This window comes from Scyliorhinus canicula, chromosome 20, assembly GCF_902713615.1.
Source record: "Scyliorhinus canicula chromosome 20, sScyCan1.1, whole genome shotgun sequence".
Taxonomy (NCBI): Eukaryota; Metazoa; Chordata; class Chondrichthyes; order Carcharhiniformes; family Scyliorhinidae; genus Scyliorhinus; species Scyliorhinus canicula.
In genome coordinates this window covers 22,316,066-22,339,875 of record NC_052165.1, presented here as the reverse complement: position 1 = coordinate 22,339,875, position 23,810 = coordinate 22,316,066, and the positions used below count along the sequence as shown (strand labels likewise).

Genomic DNA, 23,810 nt, shown 5'->3' with positions numbered 1-23,810 from the left:
ATTTCCAGAAATTCAGAGCTGCATCTTGTAACATTGCCTCCCGTTAAGTAGCAGCAGCAACCCTTTAACAGCTGCTGATGTGCAGGGATACCTCACTTAACAAAGTCAGCAAATACCCTATTCCACGGTTCAATTGTGGGTTTATTACGTACGAATTAGGAATAGGAGTAGGCCACTCAGCCCAGAGAGCCTGCTCCACCATTCAATAAGATCATGGCTGGTCTGATTGTAACTTCAACTCCGTTCTGGCCTATTCATGATTATCTTGCTGCCATACAATGAACAGCTCATTCACAGTTTTGCCTTTGATCTCTACATTCCATGCATGTCACCACTAAATGATAGTGAAGCAAAGATGCATATAAGTGACACCTAAATAGCAACATGGACACAGCAAAATGCGCTGAGCCCTTCTCAATCTTCTTCTGCTATGGTGGTTATACTGTCGCCCTTAATTTCTTCAGATTGTTTCATTCCATGGTGATATTCCTTCTACCTCTTCCCATTCATGGTGATCATATTCCAGACTATTGGAGACATGGCTGAGTGATTTCCAGACATTCCACAACTTTCCTTAACTGTGAACTTGTTTCTTAAACCAATGCAGAACTTCCAAAAACTGTTTTGCCTCTTTGGGTTTAATTTTGCTAGCTCCGGGTGATGGTAACAAAGGCAGATGGGCCAGCGAAATGCTGGGGAGCCGTGCTAGGATGGCTGTCCACTGTAGTCACACTGCCATGGATGTTTACCAACAATAGGCTGTGTGCCATTTCGGCCCACAGAGCAGGCAGCCAATTAAAGGATTTAAGGCTCAAATTAACAGTCAGTAAGTAGGGCCATTTACATTTTGCTACGGGCAGAATGGACCTTATCAGATAGGGAGGCTGCCAACTTAATGGAAACAGCTTCCCTCTGACAATTCGGTGTGGGAGCGGCCCCATGATCCCCACTGATCCTTCCAGAAAGCTTTCCCCTCCAATCAGTGAGGCATGTTGCCATTGGCCATCTGTTAGGAGGTGGCTCCATGGTCCTCAAGCAATGCTCAGCTGATGCTCTCTGATTTTTCTCCTGTGACTTCAGAGATGCCAGTTGCTCTAATTGAGTCAGGACACAGCCAGATAGGAGGCTGTTTCCAACAAAATCACCAAGCAGGTCCTGCTGCTTGCAAGTGCAGGCTCGGAAACAGTGACCGGGCCTCAACATTGGGTCCCAAAGCCCACAGGAAAATTTCAGCCCTTTGTGTGCAGATCGTAAAGGCTTCCCAGGACACTGTGGTACGTGGACAGCATGAACTATAATTCCAATTCTCCAGAGGTACGTGCAATGACAGCTGAGATGAGTGCCTTACCTATTTTTGAGAGACAGTCCTGAAGGAGTTTCTATCTAAATTGGACTTGCTCAGCTGTGTATATATTTATATTCGAGGCTAGTGGTTACAACCAGGAATTTCTGTTATATCAAATTATTGTACAAATCCTTTGCATCTTTGTATCAAATTCCCCTGTCTGCTTTTGTTTTAAGAAGAATTGGCTTAGTGTCTGTAATAATGGACAGAAATTTTGATATGCAAGCATTAACAATTCATACAACAATCTCCAGGCTTGCATCTCTAATATCCTGCACAGATGAAATTTTGGCAGAAGTGTTAAACAATTTCAAAAATCAGCCTGGTGTTAAATTGCAGATCACTGTAACATCTGGGACCTTTATGTGCTGTTTGTAGAAAGTGGACTATATAGTGCTTGCAGTACATCATTCAGCTTTACTATAAATGAGTATCATAGCAGTCTGTTCTCGTGACTTTGATTTTGCTCTCTGTTCAATTGCCAGGACTGATTAGGGAGTAGCATTTTTGCTTCATCTAACCATTTAAATAGCAACTTGGCTCAGTGGTAGTATTTTTTGTCTTCATCTCTGAAAGTTGTGAGTTTAAGCCTCTTTCCAGGTATGTGAGCACAAGACAAATAGGCAGACAATAACTCAGTAATGAGGGAATGCAGATTTGTTGGAGGTTTCTCCGCTGGCGGGGTGCTCCATTTTGCTGGCACCTCGGGGTTTTACGGACGGCGTGGGGCTGCCCCACAATGGGAAACCCCATTGACCAGCCGGCGTAACGGAGCATCCCGCCAGCGTGCCGAACCAGAACTCTGGCGCGGCGTGACGGAGAATCCAGCCCATCATCCTTCTGTTGATATTTTGAAACCGAGGCCTTGTCTGACTAAGTGGAAGCACAGAAAAGAGAGTTCTCCCAGTTCTCTAATCAACATTCATCCCAACAAACTAACTGGCTATTTAAAGTGACTACATAAAACACGTTGGGTTGAAAATTTAAGTCGGCCTATGAGAGGACCCAGGGATCACGATGTTCGATAACCCCATACCTGACTATTATACTAGGTCACATATGAATTGAGTGCTGCCCGCTGAGCAACATGTTGCAGTGCGCAGCCTGGCACAAAATCATGCTTTTGACTCAGCAGGGGGCTCAATTCATGTTTAGCTGACATGATCCATAACTACGCTCTAATACTTAAGACAGCCTGTTCCTCTTAAAGCAAGGCGAAGGTAATAATCAGACTTGCGGCAGTTGCTGCAACTATGTCAAGAAGTCTTCGGTGGAAGAAAGGAGACTACCAATAGAGCAATAGGCCAGAGAAAGGTCTTTCATGTTAACTGATGTGGTCCTGGAGGCCTTAGTACTGGAGGTCAAAATGAAGAGAGGGAGTCTATTTTGACAAGGTGCCTGCAAGGTTTGCCTTCAAGTGCATAGAAGTATGTGGCCAAAAAGATTAATTTCCAGAGGTTAGACCTGAGAGAGATGAATTCCTGGAGTCAGAGTGCTGTGTCAGAAAAAAGTCAAGGGGCTCACTGGAGTGATGAAGGTCAGTGAATGCACCTTCCATTGACACCACACCACCATCCTCTCACACTGCACAGTGCAGCACATCCCTGTCACTCGCCCTTCAGCAATCAGAACCATGGTGTAACATTCACTGCTTCACCTTACTTTTGTTCACTGCAGCCAATCTCTCTCAGCTTCCTCAAATCTTCAGCAATGGCAGGTAAATCACACAAGCAGAATGGCAGTGCCCATGTGTAGCACTCTTCCCCCTTTTTGAACAAGACACGTTCACAAAGAACAGGAGGCAGAAACAGAGGGTGACATGTCCACCTGCTTCACCAAAACCTTCGGAGGAGACATATCCATTGTGATTTGCGTTTTAAGGGACAGGATGATACCTCCAATAGAAGTGAAATGTGTCATGTGAGCCAGTTTCATCTTCTCTTTTGTCTGTGAGTAGAACATGGCTCTGCTGCTGATGTCTTCAAACTTTCTATCCATGTACATCCGTTCTCAGGTGCCCAGTTCAAATAATTTGTTCTTCTGCCACCCCGCAGGATCAGTCCGCGGGGCTGCTGAGGGGCATGACGGCCCACGCATGCGCGGGTTTGACGCGTCTGCGTGATGACGTCATCTGCGCATGCGCGGCTGACGTCATCGTGCGTGTCAACCACCGTGACGCTTGGCGCGCGGACTTAGCGACGGTCGCTAAGCCCGCGATGCCGTGCTTCACGAGGCCGCGCTGCTAGCCCCGCCCGGGGGGGAGAATCGGGTGATGGGAGGGGGCGCGGAGGCTGCCGTGAAACACGGCCAGGTTCACGGCAGCCTTTACGACTCGCCGCATTTGCGGAGAATCGCGCCCATCTTCAGCAAGTTTAAGTATGACATGACTAACAACTTTAGATCATGCAACATGGTATGAGACATGCAAAGTTTTAATAGCATTGGAGAGTGTATGGATCCCTCTTGGTGAGATTGCAGTGCATAGCCTGTCAGCTTTATGAATGGCATGGTGCGTTGAGAGGACCAACACAGGCTTAGCTCAGCCAGGAAAGGCGATGAACTAGTTTGTGGGCCACATTGAACATGAGTGAGGGGTAGCAAAAAAAGGCATCATTAAAAATCAGGTGCGGAATTCTCCGGCCCCCCGGGGGTCGGAGAATCGCCCGGGGCTGGCGTCAATTCCGCCCCCGCCGTGTCCCAAATTCTCCGCGCCCCCCCCCCCCGAGATTCGGCGGGGGCAGGAATTGAGCCGCGCCAGCGGTGGGCCCCCCGCGGCGATTTTCCGGCCCGCGATGGGCCGAAGTCCCACCGCTGACAGGTCTTTCCTGCCAGCGTGGTTTAAACCACCTCTGGTGCCGGCGGGATTGGCGGCGCGGGTGGGCTCCGGGGTCCTCGGGGGGGGGGGGCGCAGGGCAATCTGACCCCGGGGGGTGCCCCCACAGTGGCCTGGCCCGCAATCGGGGCCTACTCTTTTTCTTCTGCCCCGCCATGGCCTTCACCATGGCAGGGGCGGAAGAGACCCCCTTCCCTGCACATGCGCCAGTATGACGTCAGCAGCCGCTGACGCACCAGCGCATGCACGGACTTCCGCCGGCCAGTGAAGGCCTTTCAGTCCCGGCTGGTGTGGCGCCAAAGGCCATTCGTGCCAGCCGGCGGGGCGGGAGCCACTCCGGCACTGGCCGAGCCCCTCAATTGAGGGCTTGGCCCCTAAAGGTGCGGAGAATTCCGCACCTTTGGGGAGGCCCAACCCCGGAGTGTTTCACGCCACTCCGTCCCGCTGGGACCCCCCGCCCCGCCAGGCAGGGGAGAATCCCGGCCCAGGTCAGAGTGGCTGGAGATAATAACAGGTATCTTCAAGAGTAGCTAAACAACAAATGGAATTAAACCAGGAGGCAGGTCAAATGGATATTATGGTCATTATGGTCATTATGGCAAAAGAACCATAATGGGAGTTATGTACAGGCCTCCTGACAGTGGTCAGGACTAGGGGCACAAAATGCACCACAAAATAGAAAGGGCATGTCAGAAAGGCAAGGTCACAGTGATCATGGGGGACTTCAATATGCAGGTGGACTGGGTAAATAATGTTGCCAGTGGACCCAAAGAAAGGGAATTCATTGAATGTTTACAGGATGGCTTTTTGGAACAGCTTGTGATGGAGCCCACGAGGGAACAGCCTATTCTGGACTTAGTGTTATGTAATGAGCCAGAATTGATAAAAGATCTTAAAGTAAGGGAACACTTAGGAAGCAGTGATCATAATATGGTAGAATTCAGTCTGCAATTTGAAAGAAGGAAGGTAGAATCAGATGTAAAGGTTTTACAGTTAAATAAAGGTAATTACAGGCGCATGAGGGAGGAACTGACGAAAATCGACTGGAAGCAGAGCCTAGTGGGAAAGACAGTAGAACAGCAACGGCAGGAGTTTCTGGGAGTAATTGAGGACACAGTGCAGAGGTTCATCCCAAAGAAAAGAAAGGTTATCAGAGGGAGGATTAGGCAGCCATGGCTGACAAAGGAAGTCAGGGAATGCATCAAGGCAAAAGAGAGAGCCTATAATGTGGCAAAGAGTAGTGGGAAGTCAGAAGATTGGGAAGGCTACAAAAACAAACAGAGGATAACAAAGAGAGAAATAAGGAAGGAGAGGATCAAATATGAAGGTAGGCTAGCCAGTAACATTAGGAATGATAGTAAAAGTTTCTTTAAATACATTAAAAACAAACGGGAGGCAAAAGTAGACATTGGGCCGCTCCAAAATGACGCTGGTAATCTAGTGATGGGAGACAAGGAAATAGCTGAGGAACTTAGTAAGTACTTTGCGTCAGTCTTCACAGTAGAAGACATGAGTAATATCCCAACAATTCAGGAAAGTCAGGGGGCAGAGTTGAATATGGTTGCCATCACAAAGGAGAAAGTGCTAGAGAAACTAAAAGGTCTGAAAATTGATAAATCTCCTGGCCCAGATGGGCTACATCCTAGAGTTCTAAAGGCGATAGCTGAAGAAATAGTGGAGGCGTTAGTTATGATCTTTCAAAAGTCACTGGAATCAGGGAAAGTCCTAGAGGATTGGAAAATCGCTGTTGTAACCCCCCTGTTCAAGAAGGAAACAAGAAAAAAGATGGAAAATTATAGGCCAATTAGCCTAACCTCGGTTGTTGGCAAAATTCTAAAATCCATCATTAAGGATGAGATTTCTAAATTCTTGGAAGTGCAGGGTCGGATTAGGACAAGTCAGCATGGATTTAGTAAGGGGAGGTCGTGCCTGACAAACCTGTTAGAGTTCTTTGAAGAGATAACAAATAGGTTAGACCAAGGAGAGCCAATGGATGTTATCTGTCTTGACTTCCAAAAGGCCTTTGACAAGGTGCCTCACGGGAGACTGCTGAGTAAAATAAGGGCCCATGGTATTCGAGGCAAGGTACGAACATGGATTGACGATTGGCTGTCAGACAGAAGGCAGAGAGTTGGGATAAAAGGTTCTTTTTCGGAATGGCAACCGGTGACAAGTGGTGTCCCGCAGGGTTCAGTGTTGGGGCCACAGCTGTTCTCTTTATATATTAACGATCTAGATGACGGGACAGGGGGCATTCTGGCCAAGTTTGCCGATAATACAAAGATAGGTGGAGGGGCAGGTAGTATTGAGGAGGTGGGGAGGCTGCAGAAAGATTTAGACAGTTTAGGAGAATGGTCCAAGAAGTGGCTGATAAAATTCAACGTGGGCAAGTGCGAGGTCTTGCACTTTGGAAAAAAGAATAGAGGCATGGACTATTTTCTAAACGGTGACAAAATTCATAATGCTAAAGTGCAAAGGGACTTGGGAGTCCTAGTCCAGGATTCTCTAAAGGTAAACTTGCAGGTTGAGTCCGTAATTAAGAAAGCAAATGTAATGTTGTCATTTATCTCAAGAGGCTTGGAATATAAAACCAGGGATGTACTTCTGAGGCTTTATAAAGCACTAGTTAGGCCCTATTTAGAATACTGTGAGCAATTTTGGGCCCCACACCTCAGGAAGGACATACTGGCACTGGAGCGGGTCCAGCGGAGATTCACACGGATGATCCCAGGAATGGTAGGCCTAACATATGATGAACGTCTGAGGATCGTGGGATTGTATTCATTGGAGTTTAGGAGGTTGAGGGGAGATCTAATAGAAACGTACAAGATAATGAATGGCTTGGATAGGATGGACGTAGGGAAGTTGTTTCCATTAGCAGGGGAGACTAGGACGCGGGGGCACAGCCTTAGAATAAAAGGGAGTCACTTTAGAACAGAGATGAGGAGAAATTTCTTCAGCCAGAGAGTGGTAGGTCTGTGGAATTCATTGCCACAGAGGGCGGTGGAGGCCGGGACGTTGAGTGTCTTTAAGACAGAAATTGATAAATTCTTGATTTCTCGAGGAATTAAGGGCTATGGGGAGAGAGCGGGTAAATGGAGTTGAAATCAACCATGATTGAATGGTGGAGTGGACTCGATGGGACGAATGGCCTTACTTCCGCTCCTATGTCTTATGGTCTTATATTGTCAAAATGTCCACAAAATTCCCCAGTTTGAATTGGGATACAGCTGACCTAGCTGAATTCAAAATGTTTAAACAGCATATATAGCTATGGGGTGGGATTCTCTGTCCCGCTGCACCCGTTTACCGGTGCGACACGCCCCCTCCAGCAGCAGGATCTCCCGTCCTGCCAGCTGGACAATGGGGTTTCCCACTGTGGGCACCCCCATGCCATCGGGAAATCCGCGGGTGTGAGTGTGCTGTCGGCAAAGCGGAGGAACATGCCGACGGAGATCCCAGCCCCTGGTTTCTTGATTCAGGAATGTCTGAACCAGGCTAGCAAGCCATAAAAATTCATCTGGCAATTGGGAATGAACGTCTGCACAGGATTAACATGGCAAGGATAAACAGCAGAAGATTTAAAAGAGACCCAAAAGATTATGGGCTGGATTCTCCATTTCAGCGACTAAGTGCCAGCGCCAGCGGAGCATGTGTGGGTCTTTTACGATCAAAGAATCGTGAGGGGCTAGCACCGGCACTGCAAACGACCGTAGAATGGCCGGATCCCAGGCCACGCAAACACACGGCTGATGACCTATACCGGATGCATCATACAACATGGCATTATCGAACCCAATCTCCCACCAGTCCCCCCAGCCCTAGCAGAAGCCCCCCCCCCCCCCCCCGCGAGTGGCACGGTTCCCGGGCGAGTATGGCGGCGCTGGACACCGTCTGCAGCCAGTATGCCGGGCCCGGTGTGGCGTATGTCACGATGACGCCAGTTTGAAGGGGGCAGAGTATGATGGATCGGCGTCAAACGGGCGCCACCCCGATTTCGGTGTGAAAATCCATTCTCCGCACAATCACCAAACAGGATTTTGGCGTCATGCAGGAGAATCTTGCCCATGGACTACATTGGAAGACCAGTTCAGAATCAATTTAACTGTCTGTGTGTTCATCAACTAGATTTCATATAATTTTGACAACAGCCTGCAGAATTCAGAACCCACTTTGTCAGTGGATGCCAAGTAAAGGGTACATACTGTGATTTTTCAAATGCAGAATTGGCAGACAGAATTGCTGATTTGGCGTTCGCATCCACTCCAATGGAGGCATTCCAGAAAGATCTGCTAGACAAGCTCAAACCTTCTCACGTCGAAAAACTACAAGGATGAATGTGGGTACGAAGCAATCCTCACATGTTAACGAAGCTTACAGGTACCATCCCAACTGTTGATGTACTTACTAGAATACCCAAAGGTCGTGAATGTAGCCCAATCCATCACGCAAACCAGCCTCCCATCCATTGACTCTGTCGACAATTCCCTCTCCCTCGGAAAGGCAGCCAGCATAACATTATATTCTGCAGTCTCGCCTTCCTTCCCTATGTACGGTATGCATTGTTTGTACAGCATGCAAGAAACAATACTTTTCACTGTATGCTAATATATGTGACAATAATAAATCAAATCAAATCAAATCAAAACCGAGCAAAACATGTGGAAAGTCTGGACTTCTTCATAAACCAAGGAATTGCCCAGTTTTTCAAAACTCCTGCAAGGCATGTGGCACAGAGGGCCAATGGAGGGCACATTGTCATAGTAGAATTTTTGTGACCTAATATTCTTCAACAACTTCTTTGCTCACACGTGGCGATAGGTCAAATGAGAAGATGCACAAGAGAGACAGTAGATTGGATGGATATAAACTTGTTGTAGGCATCGTCAAAAACATGTGACAAGTGACATGGTGATGGAAATCTTTAATTAAGTGAGATCTACTTACTTCAGCAGCTAACCATAGACACACTGATCTGTTACAGAAGACCCGTTTTATAAAAGAAATAAGAAAAGACAATGAACAAAAGTGACTGAATTCATCGATTTGGAGGCTAAGTGCCGACGCCGACGTGGGAACTGTGGCGGTTTACATCTCAAAAATCAGCGGCGAACCCTCAACGATCCTGTGACTAGTGAGGGGCTAGCAACCATGCGGGGCTGGAGAATGGCCGGGTCCGTGGCCGCGCATGCGCACGCCGACGACCTGCAGCGGTCGTGCCGTAAAACATGGCACTGTCCGTGTGCAGACACGACCTGCCAAATACTGCCGCCCCAGCCACCCCCTGGCCTCCACCACCAGTGCCCCCCCCCAGCCCTCGTGGAAGCCCCCACCCCCCGGCCAGCAGCAGAGCTTCCGGCCGCAGCTGCCACGCCGGTTCCCAACCGCTGAGTCCGCATGTCAACTGCGTGGTCGGGAACTCAGCCCATCGGGGACGGAGCACGGTGACACGCTAACGATGTTCCAATGGCATACAGCGCGCGGCGCGGTGACGCCATTTCGGAGGGGGCGGAGGATAGAAAACGTCATGAAATTGGCGCCGCTCCCAATTTGGGCATCGGAAGGGATTCTCCGCTCGATCGCCGATTACAATAGCGGCGTCGGGCAATGGTGAATCCTGCCCCTGATGTCTGATCCCCCTCTCTCTCTCTGAAGCTAAGAATATCTTCAAGAATGTAATCTGCGTGTGTGTTGTTGCGTACTTCTTTTTTCCTCTGAATTAGTAACGAATAAACTCTTTCTTTGGCTCAAGAAAATTGGGTTGATTAGCTCCTTATTAAAGAAATCAATGCATTTGGATTGAATTTTTAAAAGCTTTGGGGCAGAACACAAGAGGAGCCAGCTCACAATTGCTCAACCAGTCATGTCACAAGTCAGCACAAAGAACCACTGATTCCATATGAAGTTCCACCCGTCCTTTGTCCACAATTGCATCCAACCTCTTTCATGTCCATAGCACTGACTTAATTAACATTGCCGACTACTTTACCAAGTACACCGTCATTTGGCAATTGCATAATATGTCAAAAAGAACTGTTGCAACACTGTCACAACACTCAAAGTATTTTTCCCCCATTTATTTGGTGTGTCTGGAGAGTTCATTATAGAACATGCCACACATTATTGGTAAGCCATTTCAGGATGAGTGTGGGAACTGGAATATTGATCACACTACTTTTTCTCATGACTATATCTAAGAACTGAGCTGAACAAATGATTCACACAGTGAAATCCATAAATCTCAATTGTAGACAGACCAAGCAAAACCTACACATTGCAATGCTACATCTGAGAGTGACACCTTTAAATGCAACTACTCCATCAGCAGTGCTCATGTTTGACAGACCAGTCTGCACCAATTAACCTACTCTTACCCATTCTACTCTCCCAGAAACTAGAGAGCAACATTTGTAATTACAAGAGGAGATGACCAACGTGCATGATAAAAACGTGCTCCAGAAGGTACAGAATTGCCAAGTTTAAATTGGGACAGCAGATTCACATCAACAGGCAATGGAAAAAATATTATAGAATTATCAATTACGATGCTGCAAATCCTTTTAGCCGGTCGCTGAATGGTGAAGCCTGAATCACCACTTTCATGGGTGCCACCAGTTCTCCCCAGCCCTAGCCGAAGACTCCCCCCCCCACCACCTCCTCGGCCAGCAGCACGGCTCCCGTCCGACCGTGGCAGCTCTGGACACAATCCACAGCCGCCACGCTGGGTTCACGAAAACTGAGAGCACACGTGCCCAGTGCAGTTGGGAACACAGCCCATCGGGGGCGGAGCATCGGGGGAGGGCCTTCAGGTAACGTCCTGAGGTCGTTCCAATGGTGCGTGGCGTACTCCGAGATGATGTTGTTTTGGAGGGGCCGTAGCATCTGAAAACTGGCACCGCCCCCGATTCGGCAGGAAACGGATTCTCCACCCGATCGCCAATTACGATATTGGCGTCGGGCAATAGAGAATCCCGCCCCTTATTCCTGACTGCTCATAAGCTTATCTTCAAAGGCAACCCTACAACGCAATTGGCAGTGCAACCTCCCAGTATTGCCCTAAGGTATGCAAACAAGAGAGTTTTCAAATTTAGTCTGCGTTCAGTTCACGGTTCTCGGTTAAGTCAACACTTTGCGGGGGCGGGGGGGGGGGGGGGGGGGGGGGGGGGGGGGGGTTCCACCTCAGCCAAACATATGTCCTTAAAACTCATCAACCATAAAATTTTCTTATTGAAAGCTGATCAATAGTTTCAGGTATTGTTTATGCCCACCTGCAAGTACCTCAAAAGGTAAGAGTGTGTGCTGCTCGGTTCATTTATTGGGAAACTGCAAGCTCAATACTGGATTACTTCAGTGAGAACGAGAACTATAATTTTCATAAAACTAATTTTATTCCTTCATTATCCCAGAACCACTAATTGAGTTTTAATTTGGTGTTACAACACATTTTCATGCTTCATAGCATTCCTGCACTGTTTGTTGTGCACCCCTATTGACTTTAAGTCAGTCGTTGTCTATTTGAGTTCCACAGGGGGTGATATCTCACTGAGCACGATACATTAATGCGAGCACATATTAGACCATGCCGATTGTGCCAAAGAGCAGTTTTTGTTAAGAATTAGGCGTTACATTAAAGTTTATTAGCTTTTGATAGATTTTTAAGAATATATGGATGAATAGGGAGACATTATTAGAATTGAAGACTAGATTTGCATGCTCAGACCTTCAGGCTAACAGCCTTACATTAAGAAAGTATTCCAGCTAATATATGTAATATTGGCCTGAACCTTCCATTGCGGGTCAGTATCCCGGCTTCCCACCCTGAACAGCTGAAAGAAAACACCCAGGTACCTTCCACGGACCTTTCTGACGAATCCCTCAAGGGGGTTCGTTCCAAACTGACCCAGTGCAGCAAACCTCAGAGGGAGAAGCAAAGAAAATCCATGCAGGAACCGCACATCCATTTTTAAGCAACGAGTAAGGGCAGCACGGTAGCATTGTGGATAGTACAATGGCTTCACAGCTCCAGGGTCCCAGGTTCGATTCCCGGCTGGGTCACTGTCTGTGCGGAGTCTGCACATCCTCCCCGTGTGTGCGTGGGGTTTCCTCCGGGTACTCCGGTTTCCTCCCACAGTCCAAAGATGTGCAGGTTAGGTGGAGTGGCCATGATAAATTGCCCTTAGTGTCCAAAATTGACCTTAGTGTTGGGTGGGGCTACTGGGTTATGGGGATAGGGTGGAGGTATTGACCTTGGGTAGGGTGCTCTTTCAAAGAGCCGGTGCAGACTCGATGGGCCAAATGGCCTCCTTCTGCACTGTAAATTCTATGTATGAGTAAATAATTGTCCCAAAGCTCTGGAGTGAAGGGCGGCAGGTGGGTAAATGGGAATGTGTGTCGGGTGGTAGTCAGGTCAGGAATGAGGAATCGATGGGCGAAATGGGGGTAAGGGGGCATGGTGGGCAGGGTGAGTGATGGGGGGAGTGTTAGTTTGTGAGACTTTTAGCTGTTACCCAGTGGGCTACGGGAAGAATTGTGGGCGCGATTCTCCGCACTCACGACGGGGCCGAGAATAGCGGGCGGTGCAAATTTTTACGGCGACGCCGGTCCGACGCCCTTCTGCTATTCTCCCCCCACGCCCGCCCCCCGACACGAATCGCTGCTCGCCGTCTTTTTACGGCGAGCAGCGATTCTCCACTGGCCGATGGGCCGATTTCCAAGGCCTTTACGGCCGTTTTCACGAATTTGAATACACCTGCTATACAAATTCGTGAAAACGGCGCCAAACCATGCACAACCATGCCACCGATTGGCACGGCCGCACCACGGTCGTGCCAAGGGTGGCATGGGCCCGCGATCGGTGCCCACCGATTGCGGGCAGCGGGTACTTACCCCGCGCACTCTTTGTTACTCCGCCACCCCGCTGGATCAGTCCGCGGGGCGGCTGAAGGGCATTACGGACCGCGTATGCGCGGGTCTGACGCATATCCGCGCATGCGCGGGTTGGAGTCGTCCAATCCGCGCATGCGCGGCTGACGTCATCATATGCATCAGCCGTCGCTAACTTTGGCACGCGGGCTTAGCGAAATTCGTTAAGCCCAGCGATGCCGTAGTTCACGAGGCTGCGATGCTAGCTCCGACCGGGGAGCTGAATCGGGTCCCGGGCGGGGGTGCGGAGGCTGCCGTGAAACACAGCCGTTTTCATGGCAGCCTTCACGACTCTCCGCATTTGCGGAGAATCGCGCCCTGTATCTTTTGTTTGACAATGGCCTGTCCATTCATGGCAGTGGTGTTCTCCAGTCCTGCTGTAGTGAATGGGAGATTTGGCTGAGCGCCAAATTTTCCATCCTCACTTGTAGCGGAAACGGAGTAGACTCCCAATGGAGAATCCCGGCCTGTGTCGACTCAGGTGGGAAAAGTGGTGTGTAGCCCGCCAGTTGTATTGCCGGCTGTTCTCGCCATATTTTCTGACACATTGTCAAAGTCAATCTTGGAGGTGGTTCCCACAGAATCACAATGGCAGGGTAGTCTCTGAATGTTCCCCCCCTCTCCTCTGCCCCCAGCAACCTTGGCCCCTGCCAGAAAAGGGCACCCTTCCGATCTGAAAAAGTAAAAATGTGGCTTGATTCTCCGTTACTATGGCTATGTGCCGACGCCGGAGTGGGATCCGTGGGGCTGGATTCTCCGATCCTGTGGCTATGTCCGCAGGATCCGTCTGGTCTTCCGACCAGAAAGTCGGCGCCCCACTTGCACCGATCCTCCACCCGGTGGGGGGCTAGCAGCTGAGCAGTGTAAAGCCCCGGCTTTACCTGCAGATACGGCCGGAGAATGGCTGGGTCCGGGGCCGCGCATGGGCACGGTGGTGGCCTGCAGCGGCTGCGCCATGCAACATGGTGCCGGCTGCATGCAGACCCGGACTGCCAAACACTGCCCCCCTGTGACCAGCCCCGCCACCCCCGGACCACGCACCCCACTAGCCCCCCAAGCACCAACGTTGCCTCCACTGCCAGTGGAATGGCTCACCCCGACTGTGGTGGCGCTGGACTCAGTTAGCAGCCATCACGTGAGATCCCCGAATGGTGTAAGCGCACGCGTCCCACGCCATTGGGGACTCGGTCCATCAGAGGCGGAACATCGGCAGAGAGCCTCAGGTGGCATTCTGAGGCCAACCATAGGGAGTACTGCGTACTTCCTGAGCATGCCGTTTTTGTGGGGGCAGAGCATCGGAAAAATGGCAGCGCCCCTGATACCGGCGTAAACGGGGATCCTCCAGCAGATCGATGACCGCGAATTTGGCGTCGCCGATCGGAGAATCCCGGCGTGGTGGTTCACAACTGGCAAATCGGCGCAAACCCCTCACCGATTCCGGTACGAGTGAGGGGCTAGCACCAGTGCCAGGTCAAGTACCTTCGGATCGTGCCGAAAACAACCGGAGAATGGCTAGGTCCAGGGCCGCACATGAACACAACTGATGACCTGCACCGGTCACGCCATACAACATGGCGCCAGCTGTGCGCGACCCCAACCCGCCAACCGCGACCGCGCAACCCACCCCATGGCCACCCCCCACCAGTTCCCCCAGCCCTTGTAGAAGCCCCCACGGCCAACGGATCGGATCCTGGCTGAGTGTGGCGACGCTGGACACAGTCCGCAGCCGTCACGTCGGGTTCCCACGCGGCTGATGTGTCCCGCGCCGTCGGGAACTCGGCTCATCGGAGGCGGAGCATCACAGGTGGATCGGCTGATGACACGCACGCTGTGCATCATGATGGCGCCAGTTTGGAGAGGGTGGTGCATGGCGGAGCAGCGTCAAACCGGCGCTGGCCCTGATTTGTCCATTCTCCGCCCGATCACCGAACATAATTTTGGCATTGGGCAACGGAAAATCCAGTCCAGGATTCCCCGCCAAATGGACTCGGGACTCTTGTCCCCCCATGTGCATGGAAACCCCATCCCGTAAGCCCACACCCACCCCTATTTGAAGTCCGCCACCCTGACCTTCCCCAATAGAAACTCTCCTGTCAGCGCCTGGGCAGTTCAGGGGGGGGGGGGGGGGTGCCAGGAGGCAGTGCCAACATACTGCCCGGGCATGATCCTCTCCCCCCACAGAGACTGTGCTTACCTGTGCACCTCTGATGGGGACCATCTGCCAGCTTCTTATTGGCCCAGACCTGTTGTAAACACAGTCATGGGGTTTACTTAAATGGGGATAATACAGTGGGGAGCCCGCTAATGATATTAAAATGTATGACAATGAGATTCCCGACCTTTCATGGTCGGAATCCCATTATGTCATTGGTGGGGGAATAGCCAATATCAACAGGAAATCCCATTTGTGTAAAAGCCGTTTGGGGGCTGCCGTTGGATTCTCCACCCCCACTGGCTTTCCTGCCCACCGAAAACAGGAGCAGAAAATCGTCCCCTCAGTTTTGATTTTCTGTTCAAAATTTCCTGGTTAACTATCGAGGTCAGCAAGCGAGAACCATATAAGCTCCCGACTCCCATTCAGATTTGGGGAATTTTTCCGAAGGTCACGGGGGACAGGATAATCACCCATCACAAGTTCAAACTTCCTGGGAAATCCCCATTGTGTCCTTGCATTGGGACTTCTGAGGGGGTCTCCTATTGCATCTTGGATAGAGGGAGGTGGGTGGTCATGGGATGCAGCTTGTCTCCGATTATCTGAGATTAGGTGGAGCTTTAATTCTGATTTGTGGCTAAGAAATATTCTTTGATCCTGTTAAACATTTTATAGAGCCTGGGTTGGCCGACACTTGAAGTTTTGTGCACAAAACTGGTTTTCACATTGTAAAAAGATATAGGCACTGGAATAGATATAAAAGCGATTTACAATGCTGATACCAGAACTGAGAGGTTATAAATATTGGGAAAGAATTAACAGGCTGGGCACTTTTCCCGAGATAAATCATGGCTGAGTGATGATCTGATGGAGGTCCTTAACAGTAGGAAATGATAGGGAAGATGTGAAAAGATAGGGGGGTACTTAGCTCAGTTGGCTAGATGTAAAGTGTATGGTTCAAAACAATGTCAAAAGCATAGGTTTGATTCTTCTACTGGCTGAAGATAACTTGGGACTTGCTTCCTCACCCTGACACTGAGAGTGGAAGGCAATGGCAAAAACAGGATGCCGAAGTGGCACTGGTAGGCTGGCAGTGTCATTGTGTCAGGCTGGCATGTTGCCCACGCCGGGGATCAGGCCCAGGGTGCCCTGCCCATGTGAGGTAAGGTGTGGGAAGTCCGAGAATCTCCTTCCTGGTCAGTTGGGGCATTGGACAATCCGGGGGAATCACGTCGGGGAGGGGTGGGACCAGATTTCAGGGCACCATTTAAAAATGGAGTCCCATTCTCTTCCAGGGAATTATGCTGTGTGGCCTCGGGTGTGGGATGGGGTTTTCCCCGCCAGGGTCTGAAATAGCAACTGAAGGTGCTGTTAAATAGTGGGGTCGTTCCCAGCACTGCAAGTGCCGGGAACGACCCCACTAATCCCGCTCATAGCAGACTCTGATTTTGTTTCTGTTAGATCGAGCCCAGTAAATACGATAGTCACCAATTAATACAGGAGGAATTGCAGGAGATGCCAACATCTCAAGAACGAATGAAAAAAAGGTGAAGTTGAGGTAAAAGATCCGCCATGACCTTGTTAAATTATTGATTCGGCTCACAGGGACACATGCCCCACTCCTACCTTTGTTTCATTTGCTACATTTCAATCTTTTTCTTAGCAAAGCAGGAGCAAGGAGGTACAGTGACATCACAGTGAAGCAATCATGTGATTCCCCCAAATAAATCAAAGTTGGCCATTGTGATGAACGGTATTAATAACTGCCATAAACGGTACCTGACCTTTAATACCTTGCCCCTTTAAGAGGCTTGGAACCCTGGGGGACTCCGCCTCTGGCTACGCCCCCAGAAAAAAGGGTATATAGGATAAGGCTCCATGTGGCGAGCACACTTCTCTCGAATGCTGTTCTGCTCTCTGTAGATTAAAGCCTTTTGATTACCGACCTCGCTCTCGCGTCTTAATTGAGGGTGCTTCAGCCATGTTCTCTAAAAGCGTGATGGGTGTCTGATCGCTCTTGAATGGATGATTTACGGAGCCCAGAATCAGGCCGATCACCATAGATGGTTCATATTCAGGATGGACCTCCTGCCTCGCTCTTCGTCTAACCCCAACAGCATAACCTTCTATTCCCCTTAAATGCATCAATACTATTTGCCTCGACCACTCTGTGTGGTGACTGTGTTTCACATTCCAACTACTCTCTGGCTAAACATATCTAGTGTGCTGAATGTAGGAAATGCAGGAGTACAGAATTCTGCCGCCAGCAAATAGCATGACCAAATTCTCCATCCTCGATAGCAGTGGTAGCGGCGCAGACTGGCACTGGAGAATCCAGCCCTACATGTTTCTGTTTGATCAACTCTCTTACTTCTATACTCCAGATAATATAATCTCTGTTCATAGGACAAGATCCTCATTCCGGCATACAGTCTAGTGAACATTTGCACTCCTTCTACTGTAATAAATGTAGAAAATTGTTATATATTATATTTTGTTGTTGTAATGTTATTAAGATCCTGGGTTCAAATGCATACAGGCAGGATGTCTGCTAAGGTTGTGATTGAGGGGATCATAAAAATGAGGTCATCATTGATTTTAACCATTTACTTGTTTACAGAGAGATGGAAAATGGAATACTGTTTATAGAAAGGAAATTCCCTGGAGTGCAGATAATGTCACGTGAGAGTACCCTTTAAGAAATGGGTGTTTAAGAAATGTACCTTTAAGAAATGGAGCTGCTCATGTTACTGGAGTGATGTAAAATTGGTGAAGCTGAACTCTACTTCGGCTTTTTTAGTTTTAGTTTGAGAAATCTTGGGTGTGTCTGTTTTTTTCAGTGAGCTGAATCTGAAGTTAAAAGTGAGCTGCACTACTGTTGATCTCTGCCATCAAAATACTTCTATGGATCATTTGGGTGAACTCAGAATTGTGAAAAGGTCTCGGTATTGAATATAAATCTAATGTGCTCCTGTTTGAAGGTTTGTTAAGTCTTTTGGAGGTTAAAAGAATAGCATACAGATTATTTAGTGTTGTATTCTTTGAGGGTGTATTTGAATTAATGGTTGCTAAGATGTTCACTGTTTGTTTTAGAAAGGTTAACTTGAGTTCATAGAATAAACATTGTTTTGTTTATTTTGTTTAAAAAAACACTGGTCCATTTTATGCTATACCATACCTGTAGAGTGAGACGTGTGCTCCCCATACCACAATCTATTAAAAGTTGTGGGTCAGGTGAACTCCATGATACACTTTGGGGTTATCGAAACCCTGGCCCATAATAATAATTTATGAGGAAGTAGTATTTAGTCCAAGCTGAGCACATCTTGGGACATCATAACGGTGATGTGTTTAATGGGAGGAGCCAGATCTGACTCTAGTTTTATCAGTTTTGCCATAGGATTTGAGTCTGACAAGACAGAAGGAGTTCAGGTTGTTCCTCAAAGGGTCTCTTTTCAAAGGCCTGCACAGAGAACAGCAAGTAACCCTGATTTTCTAACTTTATTTATGAGTGGCTTTTGAACTGTACTGAGTTGCTTAGTTGAAATATATATAGAGGCAGGTGAGTTAAATTTTTCCTTGCGACAGTTTTATGAATTGCAAATGGTTTGGTTTTCGTCCAGTATCCTAACACTAGAGCAAGTATTTCTTTCCTTAAATAAGAAGGCCAAAACCTCACACAGTACTTCAGGTGTGAACGCACGACTGTGCTATATAATTGTCGAAAGTGCATACCTTACACAATAGTTTGGTTCTTTTTTTTGTCACTAGCTTGAGAAGGTCCTCTAAGTTTACAATCGTTCTTTTTATTCAACCTCCAAAGTAGGAGATATTTTAGGAGATACAAGTACAGTTTTTTAGCATGATAATGCAATTTTTACAAAGATTAATGTCTGCCTATTCTATACCCACTTAATGTTCCTCTTCATTAACTTTAATGTATAGCGAGGTCGCTGAATAACAACTTTCAGTTTTCCACCTGGGATCCAGGAAGAAAATTACTTCCTGAAAATCACTACTTAACGCAACATAAAACCAGAAAGTGTTTTCATATGCTCCATATTTCACAACCTGATTTCCCCCATCAGGCAGAATGTTTGGCCTTGATTATTCTTGGTTGCACAGTTAATTGTCTTTTGAAAGCTGAGCTCTGGAGTCATTCTATCCTCTTTTGTTTCAGTCCTGTTAGGGTCTGTGAGTGATTCTTCCTTCAGGGCAACAGGAGGGGAGAGTTGAAAAAGAATTCTGTCAACATTCATTTTTTTTCTCCACTTATGCATTTAAACAGGGTCACTTTAGGATCAGGTTGTCGATCCTTACTGCTATAAGACCATAAGACCATAAGACATAGGAGTGGAAGTAAGGCCATTCGGCCCATCGAGTCCACTCCGCCATTCAATCATGGCTGATGGGCATTTCAACTCTACCTACCAGCATTCTCCCCGTAGCCCTTAATTCCTCGCGACATCAAGAATTTATCTATCTCTGCCTTGAAGCCATTTAGCGTCCCGGCCTCCACTGCACTCCGCGGCAATGAATTCCACAGGCCCACCACTCTCTGGCTGAAGAAATGTCTCCGCATTTCTGTTCTGAATTTACCCCCTCTAATTCTAAGGCTGTGCCCACGGGTCCTCGTCTCCTCGCCTAACGGAAACAGTTTCTTTGCGTCCACCCTTTCTAAGCCATGTATTATCTTGTAAGTTTCTATTAGATCTCCCCTTAACCTTCTAAACTCCAATGAATACAATCCCAGGATCCTCAGCCGTTCATCATATGTTAGACCCGCCATTCCAGGGATCATCCGTGTGAATCTCCGCTGGACATGCTCCAGTGCCAGTATGTCCTTTCTGAGATGTGGGGCCCAAAACTGGACACAGTACTCCATGCCACAGTACTAGTGTCATTACCAGATTTCTCTCCCAAACAATCAACATTGAAGAAGTTAGTGCATTCGCCACAGTATTTGCTATCTTTCAGAACCAAATTTTATTCGAAAATGCCATTCATTTTGACAGGTCACCACTATGAAGGAATCAAATCCATGCACATATATGCAAGGTGACAATTAGCGTGCAAAATACTAAGACAGTGATAATGACTATGTGACAGGAAGACAGCGTGGATGCCGGGCAGGGGATACAGCAGACAGAGAACATTGAAGCGCGTGTTTCCAGGAGGTACTGCCACATTTAACAACAGAACGTAATTTCAATTTTCTGCATCGGTTTCCATGACGCAGGTTTAGAATAGCAGAAAGGCCACCTTCAGAGGGCTCGTTATTTGAATTGATGGAAAGTTTAGTGTGTTCGCTTTGGTCTGAATTTGCCCAATCTGGAACCTGAGACATTACTATCCTTACTGCGGTCATTTATTCCAATTAGAGCATAGTTTACTTTCGAAATGCTGGGCATGAGATCCAAGGTTGCAACTCTGTTTGAAACATTCAGTTGGCATCGTAAAATGTGAAGAAGAAACTCAATTCATTTTCAAAAACACCTCAATCTGAAAACGGAAAGGGTGCCGATCAAGTCAGCTGGTTTGTCCATATTGTGTCAAGCTTCTTGAGTGTTGTTGGAACTGCACTCACCAAGGGCAGTGGAAAGTATTCTATCACACTTATGACTTCTGGACAGCCTTTGGGAATCAGGAAGTGTGTTATTCGCCAAAGAATACCCAGCCTCTGAACTGCTCTTGTAGCCACAGTTTATATACGGCTGCCAAGTTAACTTTCTGGTCAATGGTAAGCCCCCAGAATGGAGTGGAATAGTCAGTAATGATAACGTCACTTATCAGCATGACCCTGGATGTTGTGCAGGTCTTGCTGCATTCAGGCGTGGACTGCTTCTGTCTCAGAGGGATAATGATTGAACATTGTGCAAACATCGGAAAACATCCTCACTTCAGACCTTATGATGGAGGGAAAATCATTGATGAAGCAGTGGGGCCTGGTGTTGTTTTTTTCAGCCTTGAAGAAATGCAGAGTTGACATATGTGAAAGAGAGCTTTTATTACGATGCTTCAAAAATGATGCTGCAGCCTCATTCTTTCTGGCTTGGTTTCAGTTTTCTTAACTACACACAGGTGACTGACAGCACACATTGAACAGTTCACAGGCACACGCAATCAAACCCTGAACAACTGAACACAGTATTTTGCCCCCTTGTAAAATAAAATGCCCGTTTACCATCATGAACAACAAACATACGTATCCAGAGATTTTTTTTTTAAAGAGTCCAATGTGTGCTTTTTCTCCAAGTAGAGAGGTCTAATCAAATTGCAACAGAGTCCCCTGTCGAGCATCATTAGCTGGGTCTTTCCCAGTGTTCACAGTGCTGAGGCCATACTTAGTCCTGTTTCTTGCACTGAGGAGCTCAGCTCACCAGACCGCCTCAGTGCAGGGGGAGATTGGGACAGCATTTTGAAATGGCGCCTCGATCTCGCGACACCTCCCCCCCCCCCCCCCCCCCCACCTCCTCCGCCCAACCCGACTCCCAAGCCCATCAAAATCGCAACTTACCCATAAGAGGGTCTAGGGACCCCTTACACCCTGCCTCACATGGGCATGGCACCCCCAGATCCAATCCCTGGCAGGGGTACAATGTTAGTCTGGCACCCTGGCAGTGCCCCTGTCAGCATGACAGTGCCACCTGGGTACTTTGGCAATGCTACCCTGCCCAACCAACCGATGACATCACCAGACTCTTATCCGCATAGTTAAAGAGGGGCTATGCCAGCGTCGTGACAATGGCCTTGCACAGGACCGCTGATTAAAAATGAAGGTTGTGGGATTGGTGAAGCAGAAGGTGGTTAATTGGAGTAGGGTAAAAATTTACCCCCGTAGATAACTACGTTAGACTTCCTCTTTTGTGATGTGGAGCAGCAACTGTGGAACAAACATAAATTATTTTCTGCTGTCAGAATTACTGTGAGTTGTTTTTTTTTATTTTGCTAAAGATGAAGAACCATGATCATATGTTGATATAGACCTTGGTACGTTTCCCAATGTGAGGGAAGGAGAACACCAAAGGCTTCACCAGTGAATCACTTTGGCAGGTAATAGGCACCATGAGAGACATCCAACTAAAAATTAACTTCACTGGATAATGTGAGAGGAGTCGACAAGAGCTAATTGGCTTTATTTGACCATTTATTGTGCCTATACTTGTCAGTCAGGCTATGTCTTGCCAAGTAGACTATATCTGTTTGAAGCCTCAGCCCCTCCTGCTGGCTCAGTTCATAAGATCGTTGTGTCTTTGGGCTCTACTGAGCAGCAGGTCTTCGTTTCAGTTCAATTGCTAAATTTGCTGAGCTCTGCCAGGGTAGCAGGAGGAGTTCACCAATTGGCTCAGCATTCCCTGGCTAACAAGGAGAGTATAAGACAGGGAGCCCATTGCTATTCCCTATTCAATGACTGCTCCTGGAAACTGTGTTGTGCAGATGTTGAGGGAGGATGGATTTGGGCTCAGCTGAGAAACCCCTGCAGTCGAATAGTCTATGAATACTTGCTGTCCCTCGATGATGAATATGAACTTTGGCACGATGCTTTTGCTTGGGAAGTGATTCCCCAGCAGCACTCGCACGGTAACAGGATTTTGCAGAACAGAAGGTGGCTATTGGGCCCATTGCCCCAATGCTGAATCTTCAGAGGGGTTGTGCCCAAGTCTCATTTCTTTTCCCTTTCTCCCCACACACTTTGTAAAATAATTTTCGAAAGTGGGACCCACTTGTCTCTTCAAGGTTATTATGGATTCTGTTCTGGTATTCCGAACCTTAGCAATGCTGTTAAATGTATAAATAGCTTACAAACTTACTGATTAGTGGAAATAGTTTTCGAGAACCTTCAGGAGGAGAGAAAGAGAGGCTTAGGAGACAATGCAAGACCTCACCATTCATATTCATTGCAATGCGTTGGCGAGTCACCGGCAGGACTTCCCGCGTTACTCCGTCCCCGATGGGCCGAGTTCCCGACCCTGCGGGGGACGTGTGGTCTCAGCGGTCAGGAATCTGGCATGGCGGCTGCGGACTGTGCCCAGCGCCGCCACACTTGGCCAGGATCCATGCCGCTGGCCAGGAGGGCTTCCGTGAGGGCGGAGGGGGGGACTGGTGTGGGGTGGCCAGGGGGTGACCTGTGGGGTCACGGATGGCGTCTCGGACCCATGCACAACCGGCGCCATGTTGTATGGCCCAACCGCTGCAGGTCGTCGCCGTGCACATGTCAGCCATGGACCCGGCCATTCCCCGGCCGTTTTCGGCATGGGAGCCGGGAGTTTCACTCGGTGCCGTTGCTGGCCCCTCATCAGTTCCGGAATTGGTGAGGGTTCGGCTCCGATTTTTGGGTCGTAAAACGCCCGGAAATTCTCCGTTTGAGCCAGCACTTAGCCGCTGAAACGGAGAATCCAGCCCTATATTTTTGAAGTAACTTGACATGAAAACGTACCTTCAACATTCAAGCAATGGGATTATTTTTAAGTCCCCAAAACCCTGATACGGTTTGGTTGCATGGGATGTATAAGATTTTGAAAATTTAAAACCCAAACTCAACCCACCTCAAACACAGA

The 23,810-nt window shown here is 48.3% G+C and overlaps 1 protein-coding gene across 13 annotated transcripts in view; it reads left to right on the top strand.

Moving 5' to 3' along the window:
• Positions 1-23,810, top strand: part of mgat4c (mgat4 family member C) — a 432,470-nt gene that overhangs the window by 354,306 nt on the left and 54,354 nt on the right. For 5 of the 13 annotated variants that reach the window (XM_038780721.1, XM_038780720.1, XM_038780722.1 and 2 more), the window contains one exon: positions 8,403-8,558. The exons of 7 other annotated variants lie outside the window; for them this stretch is intronic. In XM_038780721.1, the coding sequence (XP_038636649.1) occupies positions 8,516-8,558 (43 nt within the window). In that variant the 5' untranslated portion in view covers positions 8,403-8,515. Of the gene's footprint in view, positions 1-8,402; positions 8,559-17,915; positions 17,935-23,810 lie in introns of those variants that run through there. One more of the 13 variants, XM_038780732.1, reaches the window with a different exon arrangement.